The sequence below is a fragment of the Lepisosteus oculatus genome, chromosome 26 (genome assembly GCF_040954835.1).
Source record: "Lepisosteus oculatus isolate fLepOcu1 chromosome 26, fLepOcu1.hap2, whole genome shotgun sequence".
Taxonomy (NCBI): Eukaryota; Metazoa; Chordata; class Actinopteri; order Semionotiformes; family Lepisosteidae; genus Lepisosteus; species Lepisosteus oculatus.
Window position 1 is genome coordinate 7,995,157 of NC_090721.1, and position 14,437 is coordinate 8,009,593.

Here is a 14,437-nt window from a genome sequence, read left to right on the forward strand (position 1 = left end):
GTGTGGTTTTTAAACCACTGTCTCCTGGACTTCTATTGTACTGAGCTTTCTCTGGAGGACTGTTAACAAGGAGACTCAGAGGTGTGTGTGCATAAGTTGAACAGAAAGAGCCATCCGTGGTGCACTGTTGCATCTGGTTGAAATGTGAACCACAATTTTACTACCCCTTTAACACAACTTTGGAAAACCTTCTTCTTAGATTCTTCTTCCTCTTCCCCCTCTTCTGGTCTTCCTTGTCTCCTTTTTCTTCTTTCTCTTCTTCCTCTTCCTCTTCTTCTTATTGAGAAGAAGATGAATGATGACATCTGGTGGTAGTGGACGTCCTGTGTGAGCAGCCAGAGAAGTTCTCACATTCCCAGTGGCCGGGCAGTTTTTATCACCTCGCCTGACAGCTCATTACAGTTCTGCTGTCATCAGTAGTTCTTGTGAATAATAATTCCTTCCACTTCTATAGCACTTTTCTGGACACTCCAATCAAACCAATTTACAGGTAATGGGGACCCCCTCCACCATCACCACTGTGTGGATGAGGCAACGGCAGCCAAAGTGCACCGGTACACTCACTACACATCAGCTAAGTTTAGTGATGGGATCAGAGATGGGGATTATTAGGAGGCCATGACTGGTAAAGGCCAGGGGGAAATTTGGCAAGGACACCGGCGTAACACTCCTAGTCTTTTTGAGAAACACCCCGGGATTTTTAATGACCACAGAAAATCAGGACCTCGGCTTTACGTCTAATCTGAAGAACAGCACCTTTTTACAGTATAGTGTCCCCATCACTATACTGGGGCATTAGGACCCACACAGACCACAGGGTGAGCGCCCCCTGCTGGCCCCTCTAACACCTCTTCCAGCAGCAACCTTAGTTTTTCCCAGGAGGTCTCCCATCCAGGTACTGACCAGGCTCCCACCTGCTGAGTGACAGTGGGCGGCCAGCTGTGAGTTGCAGGGTGATATGGCTGCTGGCTAAAAAAAACAGATGATGTTGGACTGTTTTGCGTATTGAGTGGCATGTGAAGCTGAAGGTCTTGGAAAGGCAGGGGAAAGGCAGGGGCTCTGATGCAGGTTGCTGCATCAGAGCCCCTGAGCCTGAGCCTTGCTCTCCTCAGGGGTTTTCACTGAACACGCCAGGCTTCCTCCCACAGTTCAAAGACACACTGTCCAGCTGCATGCTCATCCCTAAATTGTCCCCTGTGGTCTTCTGTGGCCTGCGATGGACTGGCATCTTCTCCAGGGGGTGTCCTTCCTTGTGCCCAGGGCCTGCCAGGCTCGGCTCCAGCTCTCTGCGATCCTGTATTGACTTAAGCGGTTATTGAAAATAGGCAGCTGGCTTAAAAAGTGTCCACCAGGCAAAACATCCTGCTTCCCCCTGACCGCAGTCAGCGTTCATTTTAATAGAGCCATGCCACCACACTGCTGTCTGCCCTGAGACTGCAACACGCCTGTTACTTTTAGCTCTAGCGATCGCATCGAGACTTAGAGCAGGCCTGAGCTGAGCTTGGGGAAGAGGCGCGGCCCTAAACAAGTTTGTTTTATGTTCAGCTGACGCTGGCGGGCCTGTCGGGGAGTGAAACTGAACTCGGGGCCGAGATGTCACATCTCCTCCCCTCTCGTAATTCATGCGGCGGTGTGGAATGTTATTCCTCGCCCCGAGACCGGTGCTACTGCTGATGGCAGCCGCGATAGATCACACTGCACGTCTGGTGGGGGGTCCCGGTGGCTGAAATGCGGGCTTCTTACGTGCACAAGTTGCGGAGACGTTTACCGGTGTTGCGTCCGAGCAAATTGTGATTCACTTCCCGACGAGCTTTCGCCCGCACACGCGAGTCCAGACAACCCACTCCTGACCTTGAATGAGACGCGGTGGAAGTTGCAGAATAAAAAAAAAAAGATTGAATTGGTAAAGCTATGTGCCCAACACTAACACAGCTCTGTCTACTGCACGTGTCAGTTCATGTTTCCACAGGCTGTGTGTGTCACTGTACTGTATACTGGTGTGTGTGTGTGGGGGGGGGGGGATGAATTAAATTTTAGTTTGTCATTGACGTCTCCAAACCAAAACTGCTTTTCTAATAAACCAAATGACATCTTCAGTTAAAGCTGAAGTGCCACGACTATTTGATTCACGCTCTGTGGAGTTCCATCTGAGTGGTGTTTGGAACAGCACATAAATACGTAGCGGAGCCAGTGAGAGTTTGCCCACAAATAGAGGAGTGCAAGCGCTCGTGTGTGTGTGTGTGCTCGCATGTCGGAATGCATCACTCTCGGCATGTGTGTGTCCGTGCCAGCTGTTTCTTTTAGTTATCTTGTGCGTCTCGGCCCCACTATGATTGATTCTGTGTTCCCTGGGAAACACCGGCAGGAAGATCAAAAGGAGCCGAGGGATGATGGAGCTCTCTGTCCTGAGTGTCCCGAGATTCTCATCCCGGGCGCCCCGTTTCTCTTATCACTCTCCGCAGCTCCTCCTGACGAGCTGTATACAGAAAGGGGGCCGTCCGCTTTGAAGTGTGGGATTAGGCCGGGCCACAGCCGGGAACTCGCAATAACAAACAGTCCCCCAGGTTCAGATGGAGTTCTCCGGCGCTTCATCGCTCACCGCGGGCTGGCGCGCCCAGGGACTTCACTGGCGGAGTAGGAACCCCAGTGGAAAAGCTCTGAGCGTCCCCATTTCAGCTGGCCGAGACCAGTAACCTCCCGGCTCAGAGCGTTTGAGACAAACCAGTGGAGGGCACCTCACGACTACAGCAGCAGTTTGAAAGCGATCATGAGACAAGCAGTTGTAAGAGGGTCATTCCGATAATCGACCCGTTCAGGCCAGCTGCTGTTAGTAACCACTTGCTACTGCAATTTCTGCTAGAACCAGAATTTCCACAAGCGCCTTTCAGACAGCGTATGCGGCCCTGGATGTCTACGCTGAGTTCAGTTTATCAGTGCGCCGAAGTCAGGTTCCTTAAACCGGAAGGGGCCGTAATAACTTACTTTGAAGTGATTGTTATTATTGTTCTTCAGTACGTGTGTCCGTGTGTATACTCTCTCTATTCATTTTTTTTTTTAGTTTCCGTGTTTATTTCAGTTTCCATGAAACTGGTCCCAGCTCTTTGGATTTCAAATGTAATTTTAAATGATTCATGAATTTACCACCCGCTGTGGCTGTTACCCTTTTTGCACAAAACTTTACTGTTGCACTTTTTTTTTGTGCTGTAATTGCATGCAGCCCGTTTCGGTATACTGTCCATTTTTTATTTCAGGAGCAGCTGGTCACTTCATTGCTCAGGGAGAGAACGTCTGATAATGTCTGCTATTTCCACGTCCGCTGACGTCAGTGTACATAGGTGAGTGTGTTCCCCGTGTAGACGTGTGTGCATGAACCGACTACATCAGTACAACAGCCGCAGTGTAGGTCTTCCCCTCCCCCAACCACTCCATCATCTCACTCCAGCACCGCTTGCCTGAATACAGCCCGCCTGTTCCGAACTGCACCTCGGCTTTCACAAGCCTCTGAACTACACAGAGATCGCATCCTTGCCATGCCCAAAGAGCTGAATAAAGGGATCGAATTTCTGATTTATAAAACCGAGCAAATGAGTCAACTTAATTAGCACCCGGGATAAAAAAAAACGCGCTTCCACTCTTAATGAGACCGCGGGAGGAAAGGGGGTTCGACTTGATGTGTCGCCCTGCACGCTGCGGGTTTCATTCCTGCCAATGTATTTTCTGTTAATTGGAACTGAAGTCTTCGTGTTTGACTGGACGTGGGCAAACAGACCGCGGAAAGCCGTCACGAAAACCTTGAGATTCTGGGAGGTGTTTGATCTTAAACGCCACATTCCGCACACAGCACAGCAGGCCTTGCCTTTGTAAGGAAGTCCCTATTAAAAAACAAGAAGAAAACATTTTATTATTCTCCCCAAGAAAATAGTATTATGAAGTTCGTTTAAAATTCCATGTCGTGAAAGATTTAGGCTATTATTCTCTGTGGTTTTAATTATTAAAATTTGGTATTCACAATAGAAGATGTAGGTATATTTTACCCGCTTTGAAGATTTAAATCCCAGACATCTTATTTCCAGACACTTTTAGTCATCTGCTATTCATATGAATATTTTTAATGCAAGTAAAATGCATTTTGTCCGTTTTAATTTGTAAAACTTATTGTCCAAATATTTATTTAAAAGTGGGGTTTTATTGCCCTGGAAGTTAATTTTACTAACTTAATGCCGAGTCTGTTTTCGCTCTGTACAAACAAAGGAGCAAAATCTATGAAACACTCTTTCGGCTGTCCTACATATGAACAAATAAAAAAGATCCTTAAAATAACAAGTGATTTTTCAAATTGGAATTTGCAGATCTGCATTGAATTGCAGTTTTCATTTTTGCATCTAACAGGATATTTCATAGATTCATGAACGTAACGGAGAGATTCGATTTTTTTTTTGTTATTTTTGCCTCAAAATATGCGGACCTCAGCGATGTCAGATGGTTTAACCAAAATGTAATAAATGATTCAGCAAAGAATGGCGTTTGTTTATTACAGAGTCAATAGTCATTTATGATCTTAAATTATAGCCACACAGTTAAGACTCTAAAGTGTAGTGGCTCGAATAAAGCTGAGTTTGGGGAGATTCCCGTAAATAAACAGTATTCGTGTTTCCTTCACTCACCGCTGAGTCTATGGGTTTCTGTAACGAGCAGACACACTTTTTTAAAACAAAAAATCATAATAAAATAAAATCGGCGCGGAAACATTTTCAACAGCTCATAAAGACTCTCAGCCGCGTATTAAAAAGATTGCTGTGAGAGTCGTGCGGCTCCGTTGAGTGTTTTACCGTTTCAAAAATTAAAATTAAATAAAGTTTAAAACTAAAAACCCTGGCCCTGTTAATAAAATATTTCAGAAAAAAATGAATAACATTATTACATAATATTTCGGAGTGACATTTTACTGATATACGTTAGTATCGGTACTGTATAAACATGTTGAAGCTTACAATTACGGCTTAGTTAAAATAATGTTAAAGGTTATTATTTAGCTCCAAAATTATTTTTCGTTAACACTTATCTTCGGTAAGCGGGCAATTTGCTATAAAAAGCCAGTTAAATATCAAAATTATTATTTCTCCGGTGAATTGCGGTACTGCCTGTTGGCTATAGAAGGTCGATCTTTTCGTCTCGGTGATGAAATGTAAAATAGGAGAAATGTACGATTAGAACGGGACAAAAGTAAATGTGGACTTTCAAAGTTTATAATGTAGCACCAACAAATGGGCAGGCAGATTAATTTTAAATAAATATTAAAGCGTCCATTTCCGTCCAGGTAGTGGAGAGCGCTTGTTGCCATGACAGCCAGGCCGGCTTCCGCCCCAATTACCGACACCTGTGGCTTTTGAACCGCGACGGAGGTGAGACTGCTATTACAGCATTTTCCTTATTTTTTTAAATTAAACTTTTAAGACCAGACTGATACTTTAATTAATAATTTTAAAATGGATGTCGTTTCAAAATAATGCTAAAAAATAACTTTGTTTTGAAGTTTTCCCTGTGCTGTTAGTAACGCTATTGACCGCAGAGCTTTGCTTTGTATCTGGCGGGAGTTGATTTTCATGTTAGTTTTTGTCCTGAACGGTTTTTACAATGTATTACCTCGCGTTTTATCCATAAACTAAAAACAGAGCACATATACGATACTAAAAGTTTTTTTTCTGCATTTATTATTAACAGTTCCAATGTGACCGAAAATAAAACGATTTTTTGTTTACAAGAAAACAATTATGACAATACATTTTACTAAAAACCCATTTTAAACATCTGGAAGGTTTTCTTTTGAAAAGGTCAGGTACCGTTCCTAAAAAAAAAACAGTTTAAAGTCGCATTTTTCTGAGGTTTATCGGCCCAGCTGACGGAATTTGTGACCGTTACCCAGGCGTATCTGTATTTCCGAGTGGATGTTTTTTTTTGTAATAGAAAAAAAAACTTTAATTGTTATTATTTTCAAAATCGATGGGAGGTGACTTGAGCCATATTGTCTTTTATTGCGGGTGTGTGCCGCGGTTTCCATTCCTCTTACACTTGAGATAACGGCACCATCGAACCCCTGTTCTCACTGCTCCAGCCACAAAACCAACTGCGTCCTGTGAAATTTCCCATTTTCGGCAGACGAATGGGAAGGAATAGGCTTTTAAAATCTTACTCATTCCCTGGTTCGGGTCCAGAGCCTTTCCCCTTTTCCTTGGGCTCGTTAAATCTAGATGTACACAGGGTTGCGTCTTGTGTTTCAATTAGACACCCATGAATGCAAAATGTTTTTCTATACCTTGTATCCTTTCACCTTCTAGAAAGTCTTACATGGTGGCTGAGGAAGTGAGGCGTTCCCAGTGGCAGGACACTCTTATCTCACTAACAGACTGTTAGTCAGGAGACCCCCAAAGGCTAGCGTGACCCCACCTCCCCTGCTCCAAAGCAGCAGTTTCCATAGCAGTGATGGGCACTCAGGTCACCACTAGGTGAAATGGTTTCCTCTTACCTGCCTGCTTTAGTAATGATCATCTCGGTCCCCGCTTCGTGAAACTTCTTCCACAGCTCCCTCTCGTGAAGGAACACCTTGATGTTCTCGATGTTCTGACACGTCAGACGCAAGCATGTGAAAAAGAGAGTCGGTCTGTGAAGCTCTGTACGGCACGAGCAGCGCAATGAAATGTTTGCTGAAAAGCATCCGTTTTCAAATACCAGAAATCAACACTTTAAGCTGCATACTGAAGGACGTGCAAGGTCCTGCATTGGAGTGGATTGAAAGTTTCTACCTATATTTGATAGAATTTTAGTGCAGTCTATAATTCATTATTTTTATTGGGCAACAGGGAAACACCTGGTTTTCTCCCTAGGGTAAAACCCAGATGGAGATTATTTTAAGACTCCCGCTGTAGAGCCCCTCCCTAAGTCATGTAACTCTGTGACCAGGAGAAGGAGCTGCCTGGTGGGGTGTGTGAGGGGAGGGGCACAAGTTACCTGGTCAGGTTCATTGCTGTGTGGAGTGCTGGCGGCCGGAGCCAGGCTGAGGTGTGCGGACTCAGGTGCAAGCTCAGTAACCCCTTCATCTGTCACAGCCGGGACCTTCTCCTGAAGCATCTCCTATTGACCGGGGACGGGAGAACAGGGGACAGAGAGGCAGGATTAGTACTGGGGGGAAAGCCGCCAGCCGCCAGGGTTTGGGAAATACGCAATTGTACAGAATGTACAGAGCTCAGTGCATGTAAGACGAGCTGTCTTGGCACTGTTTGCAAGCAACAGTAAAGTGGGGCAGAAAACTGCACAAACCTTATGATTGAAATTGTTACTGTATCGAGTGGTTGATGTGAATTCTGAAACCAGTGAAAATGACATATTTAGAAACTGTCATCTCTTTGTTTTTTAATTCCAGAAACGGAATTCTATTAGTCTATTTGTCCTTAATCAAAGGTTTGCATCAAATGAACCGAGTAGGTCATAATTCATAATGTAGTGGCATTGGCAAAATTGAACCTTGTCAAAACCAATAATTTAATAAGGTTCTCCACTGAAGCCAACCAAAAGCTCAGTTATTATGCTGTGATGAAGTGTACTAATTATTGATTCTGCTCACTATTCTGATGACTGTTAATTTTGGTTGGGAGGTGGGTTTAGCATGTTCACTGTCAATGTGATTTGTTATTTACAAGAATCTATTTACTATAATCTTATGGATTCTTGCATACTCCTTACTTATTACTTAAGGCTCTGTCTCAGAAGATTTGCTTTCTTATTGAACCTGCTGAAAACGAAAGGCAGTGCCTAATAATGTAGCACAAGTAACTGTTGTGGAACCTCCACAGCCCACCTCTAGCGCCAAGAATCCTAATTCTATTGCTCCCACCTTGTCAAATATGTAGCAACTGAGATGAACTGAAGAAAAGCAAGCATGTGAAGTATTTAAGCAACCACAAATTAAATTCTGCTAGTGGACAGCCATACTAACAATACTTTGTTTGTGATTGTTCTTTCTTTTTGAGTCTCCCAATGACCAATAGAATAGCTTCATTCTGCAATCTCTGTATGATTGACATAGCTTTTGGCCAATGCCTGCCCTTCTAAAGTGTGTGCTAAGCGGGGGTTCTCACGCCATTTTAAGGGAGTTTTTGCAGGCAGTTCTATATGCAGAAAAGTTACTGACGCGGCATGGATATAAACTTACGTGCTTTGCTCCAGCCGCAAAACAAACGAGCTTTTTTATGTGACTCAAGCAGTCAGGCTTTGCTTGTCTAATTTCTTTATTCCTTTGCTTAATTTAGGGAAAGCATGAGTTTTTGGAACTGCAGCTTCAACAAAAGCAAGCTCCTTAATCCTCCTTTTAAAACATGTATATAAATACGAAAATTTACATCTGTCGTGTAGCCCCTGTTCAGTCATAACTACATTGGAGACTCACTGTCTTCTGTTCTTTATACAGTTCAGTATGTATTCATGGCAATATGGGAAACCACTACTTTAAAAAGCTATCTACAGAAGAAAGTTATTAATATGTATGATTAGTAAGAGCACTGTCAACTGAAGATAGTTCTCTTGTTTACAGTTCCCTTAGTTGAACAAGGTAAGTGAAAGGTACATTTTCACTGTAAAAGGTCCAGTGTGATTATACAAATTATACAGTGACCAGACCCTGAGGATGTGCAGAAGTGACCTATCGGACAACATTCTCTGCTGGAGCTCTTGACATCTGACAGTAGAGCTACAGAATAGGATATACTAGACAGTCAGGTAACATGAAGGCACGTTGAAAATCACAACACAAATCTCCAAACCTGCAGCTTCAGTGGGAATATTGTGTATTTAAGAAAATAATTCCTTAATCCATTTTGTCCCAGTACTTCTGACTTTATTTTCCACTTATATTGTGGTTTAATATACAAGTTAATTCCAACCACAGGTGACTAGTGAAATGTCTTTTTCTCCTGCATGTTCATTACTGTATTGAATTAAGAGCTATGCACTACATTGAATGAAAGGCAGAGCTGTAACTACATGAGATCACAGGAATGTTGGACAACACAAAGTAAAAGTTTCTTCCTTCTATGTGATCAAGAGATGTGCCTGCCAAGTGAATGACGCAGTCTGGCTGTTGCAAAAATGAGAACTAGCATATCTCTGTTCTTTCTGAGGGATTTCAGCAGTAATGTTTGATATTTAAGGATTTTTATTTATAATTTATGGACAAAACAAATTCAGTATTACCCAGATTCTATACATAAATCATTCTTTATTTTGCCTGAATAAACATATGCCTTGAGAAATCTATGATTCCAAAACCCTGCTTTTGAAGACAAGGTCGAGTGCAATGAATTGTTTGATTAGATGTTTATGCTTCTAATGTTACAGGATCCCAAGTTTTATGTAACAGGGCTAAACAGTGTGGATTCCATTAGGAAAGGTCACAACTTGAGCTGCATGTACGTCCTTTTGCCCTCCACAGAAACAAACATTACCGAAATCTCACTGTCTGCAGAAGGGGAAAAAAAACACTCTTCTCTTGTCACACATAACCAAAGGGCCTGAAACCCTGTTAAAACAGTAAAGAATTCATCTGAAGATTATACATATATTCTAAATCTTGTGCATGTAAATAATGTGAGTGCTTGCACCAGAGATAAAAGGGGAGAAATTAAACCCTGCATAAACTCACGCAGACACTGGGAGAAACTAATAAAGATAAGAGCTGACTGGAACAGTAAGGCTGTCGCAAATCACGCTGGACCTTTTACAGTGAAAATGTACCTTTCACTTACCCTGTTTAACTAAGCATAGTGCACAACTGCTGTGTTTATATCTCCGTCACTCCAGACTTACAGTCCTCTAAACTCTTTGGGGCTGGTAGAGTGTCACATGCATTTTGGCTTAGAAGGTATATATTGAAAAGCTGAAATCCATCCAAAATTAAATAACAGTAATTACTTTGAGGCGGTGAATCTAATTTCGTTAAAAACAGTACTTTCACTGCATTCATTTCAAAGAGCGTGCCCTTCACATCCTAGAGTAATTTGATATCCATTAGTATTTTTTTCTTAGTTTTCCTTTTTTAGATCATAAGTTTTTCTGATTATTCTAGCTGTTTTCCTAATTTTACCAAACTAAAACTATTTATTTCAGAAACTGTCACAAATAATGTCTCTGGGTGTATTTCTGTTAGAAGTGGTGGTTGTGGTTGTTGTTGTTGTTGTTGTTGTTGTTGTTGTTGTTTAAAAAGGGTTAAATGCCTGTATGTACAGATTTCTGATGCATGTTATTTAGAAAGTTATTAGAAATTTCAAAATGCCTGCTTATACAGTATGCTTTTGTATAAGCATAGTTTATTTGCGAATGGCTTTACGACTATAATAAGCAAGCCTTCCTTGCTACTTACTGAAGAAAATGGGCTAATGAAGGTTCTTTCCAAAACATTATGGGATACGAGATTTTAAAAACAATCAGAAAAGTACAAGTTAGAACTCAATAAAAAACACAGCCTTCAATTAGGTTTTATACTCAGTAACTGGTCCATCACTCAAAGTACTAACCGTGCTCACTGTTTATTATTGATCATATTACAACTACTATTACTAAATGAAAATGAAAGAAATGCAGCAGTCATCAATGGTCGTTAGAGAATACGCATGCATTACACTTAAGCAATTATTAAAAGCAGTACTTCTGAGGGTCGCCATTTGCGTGACATCGTGCGCGCATTGAGTTGTGATTAATGATAGATTTAGTGCTAGATTTTCTTCCTTAGTCTTTATTCAAGTGTTTTGTTTAACGTCCACTTGAAATGCCGCACTTCAAAATGCTGTTTCCGTCTTGCGCGGAAGAGAACTTTTTCGGCTCGTTTGATACTCAAGAAATGTAAACAAGGAATCGATTATTAAAAATCAGTTTAATAAAGAGACTGTGGATTTAATCGCTTTTACAATGTACTGCACGATCGTATTTTAATTGTAGTATTTTACATATAGCAATCTAACGTGCAAAGGCGAATACAAAATGTCTTGGTAACTTAGAATTATGTGGACGTTTTTTTAATGAGTTGTAATTTTAAAATAACTGAATTGTAAGTGTGGGAACCTACTACTATTTTGTTCTTTGTGAAATTTAAATACTTAGAAAATCAGAAGTTGCCTCCTGATTAAGTTTTAACTTGTTTTGCAAATATTGAGTGCCAATCAAAACTAGCATAAAATAACACTGTTGCATTTAGTAATTTCAAATCAATAAATGAACGTTTCAAAGCTTATTTTGCAGTGAAATACGAAGTACTCAATTATATCACTTAAGCAGTATGGAACCATAAAGGAGAGTCGTTTATTTGTAGCTCATAGCGACTTAACGTTGAAAGCGTCTCATTTTGTTTTCGGGTTAAGAAATATTGTGCATAGTAGCATTGCTAATATTATCGTGCATAAAAACATTATTGTAAATCAGGTTAAACACGGAACCTTTGGATAAAGCATTCCAATCTGATATTATATTTAAACATTTGTTCTATAAACATTTAAGATACTTTTAGTGAGTCAAGCGTGGTGCAAGATCGCGATTATAATGTCCTGTTGACAGAACTCGAGAGTTAGCTCAGTGTAGGTCACACGAGCTAAAGGCATTAAAAGATTTGCGAGAAAAGGAATGGAAAAAAAATCTTTAAATGTACCCAGCGACACATCTGTATAGTAACATTAAAATGCATTTGTAAGAACCTCACCGCACGAATTTCTTGTATTTAATATTTTCGAATTCGAACAAATCTAACATTTAATGCGACTGTGTTGTCCGAGTGTAACATTCTGAAATCCTCCTCATGGAAACTTTCACATCTGGATTAGTCAGAAACTGTACACAACTCTGTAAAATAAGATGGCTGATTATATCTGATACATATTATCTGGGGTGGGGTATCTTTTAAAACCACAGGTTGAATATGACAGCTTCTCGTTTGATTCACTGTAGGCTTTTACCTTTTAATGAAATACGATTGTTGAATAAAATTCATGCTATTTTTACGCTATTCTGCTATCCGTTGCCTCTCCTTCTCACTGGCTGAGTGTCGGGTTGTATTCCTGGTGTGTAGATGTTTGAAAAGGCACAGGCCCTAAGCCAAGTACCAATCATTTCTTTCTGCCGAAACTTCGCGCTTGACCCGAAAGACGCTGCTGTGTGCGGCAAGCCTCAATGGTAGACGGTTATCATTTTATCGTCCGTTTCCAAAACGTCAAGGCGAGCCTGTCTGCGGCTCCAGTTTCACCGATTTTCCGATACACAGCTGAAAACCCACGCACACGCCGGGCTTAATGTTTACCATCAACAACAAGCTCATCTCTGGCACCATCTCGTCCACGAAGAGCAATGCCCAAGCCGCCGGGAATTTGTTTACGCTTGAAAATATTTGAGAGGTGAACGCCGTCAACGCGGTGTTGACTGTGGTATACGCCCTCCAGGGCCACAATTAAAATCCGGAGCTCAGTCCTCCGTACTCACTACAGCACAGCAGACCCGCGTCTTCGCCCTGTCTCAGCTGTCAATGGGACGCGCATTGAATTCGGAGGAAAACGAAGTGATTATGGAGCCTCATCGAGACTTGCTCAGGTCTGACAGCAGCAGCAGCTTTGGAGCCGTGTCGTGGCTGACACTTTGCAAACACACACACACACAAAAAGCAAGCAGCTGGGGAAGGCAACACCGACTCTTAGTTTACCTCATGAAGTGTGTGTGCAGAAGTCCTCCATCTCAGTCCAAACTGCGATTCAGTTTCCTCGCAAGAGCACGAAATCACACTCCGGCCAAGAGACAGACAGCTACGGTAGCGGCTGGTCGTTGCGCGTATTTCGTCGATGCTGCCTGTGTTGGATGTCTATGGCGAGGATATAACGGTACTTCAGGAATCCTCACCCAGGGCCACGCGTGAACGCGCCTAAGTTAACCCTGACGTGGGGAAACCGGGGCCAGTTTGCACATTGCTGTGGGTCCGCAACCACAGTGTGAACCGGGGATCCCGGGATGGGATGTTTTCTTCGAGCCAGGAGGAGGGAGAGAAAGAAAGTAGGGGGTAAAAAAAGTTGGTGCTCTTCCCCTTGATTTGTTAAAACACGAGAGTGAAATATATGGCCCTTTCCCCTCACCCCCCCCCCCCGCCACCCCTCCTCCCGTCTCAGCGCTGACGTCGCTCGTGACAACAGCACCTACTCTGCCCCGCGCGCAGCCAGTCGCGCAGAAGCAGGGGAGAAGAACTCCAATTTGGCGATCAGTACTCGATTACATATTGATCCCCCGTCCAAAGCCTTAATTGAGTATGTTTCACCACTGGTATCAACAGGTTCAGAGATACTGTTTTTATTTCGTTCGTAACGCAAATTACCCTTACTGCCAACAGCCATTTTATATTTCATGACTTGTCTGTTGGCAAGCGGATCGGCTGTTATCTGCCGGGCTCTGGACAAACTAAAGGTGTGTGCAAATGGGCCTAAATATCAAACCCAATCAAAGTAATTCCCATCCTAAAATACGTGCAGAGATGTACGCGTTTCCCTGTATGGAAGCCCACTACGTTAAGGGGAAAACTAGTGGACTTGATTGTGGATAAAGCCAAAAGCAATACATAAAACGTGAAACAATAATTCAGAATAAATTTCTTCTTGGGAGCCTGTCTCCTTTTTCATTTTCAGGGGTGTACGTCGGACTTCTGTTTTTATAATTGAAGTATATGAAAGTTTTAGCAATCGATTTTACATTTGCTTCTGATCCACACCCTTAGACACGGTATCTTTAATTTATTTTTCAGAAATATTTTCAGAATATTCGTCTCGGCGCCACAGGTCATGTGCGCACAATATTGACAATGTTATTTTAGCACACTAGCGACAGGCGTCCTTAGAATAACAGTGCGGGCGCGCCGAGGCGTTTTGTGGAATTGATGAAGCTGTTGATGAATTATCCTAAAGTAAGAAATCGAAAACGCTTCCAATGAAATACGGCTGTGGTTTTAAAGTAAATGGGTCGAAGCACAAGGTTGAAAGACCAATAAATTACCTTGAAGTCTGAGTGCCGGTGGGGAATTTGAGTTATATCTGCTGATGACATGTCCAAATGTATTGGAAAAGAGCAAAAATGTCAGATGGTCGCTCATTAGCCATAAACTTTTTTTTCAAGATTATTTAAAATCACTTTTTACATCAAGTTAGAATGATGTCTGAATTATTATTATTATTATTATTATTATTACTATTATTATTATTATCAATAAATATTGCCACAGAGCGTTTAAAGGTTTTTGTCGCGGTTAATAGAATAACAGTTGACCATTTGTCACGGAAGAAAGAAAAATAAAAACTCCCGTTTTCTGTCTGTGATATGTAAATACAAATCGATCTTGTTTAAAAGTCATAATTATGACGGCAAAATGTTCGAT

The 14,437-nt window shown here is 41.9% G+C and overlaps 2 protein-coding genes across 9 annotated transcripts in view; one reads left to right on the plus strand and one right to left on the minus strand.

Moving 5' to 3' along the window:
• Positions 1 to 14,437, plus strand: part of brip1 (BRCA1 interacting helicase 1) — a 173,471-nt gene that overhangs the window by 93,255 nt on the left and 65,779 nt on the right. For all 7 annotated transcript variants that reach the window (XR_011183724.1, XR_011183725.1, XR_011183726.1 and 4 more), the window contains exons 28-29: positions 3,252 to 3,335; positions 5,318 to 5,402. The gene's annotated coding sequence lies outside the window, so the exon portion shown is untranslated. The remainder of the gene's footprint in view (positions 1 to 3,251; positions 3,336 to 5,317; positions 5,403 to 14,437) is intronic.
• Positions 1 to 14,437, minus strand: part of tbx4 (T-box transcription factor 4) — a 30,333-nt gene that overhangs the window by 13,731 nt on the left and 2,165 nt on the right. Inside the window, exons 1-3 of one of the 2 annotated variants that reach the window (XM_015367382.2) lie at positions 12,728 to 13,110; positions 7,006 to 7,128; positions 6,524 to 6,618 (exon numbers count right to left, since the gene is read on the minus strand). In XM_015367382.2, the coding sequence (XP_015222868.1) occupies positions 6,524 to 6,618; positions 7,006 to 7,125 (215 nt within the window). In that variant the 5' untranslated portion in view covers positions 7,126 to 7,128; positions 12,728 to 13,110. Of the gene's footprint in view, positions 1 to 6,523; positions 6,619 to 7,005; positions 7,129 to 12,727; positions 13,111 to 14,437 lie in introns of those variants that run through there. The other variant, XM_015367383.2, reaches the window with a different exon arrangement.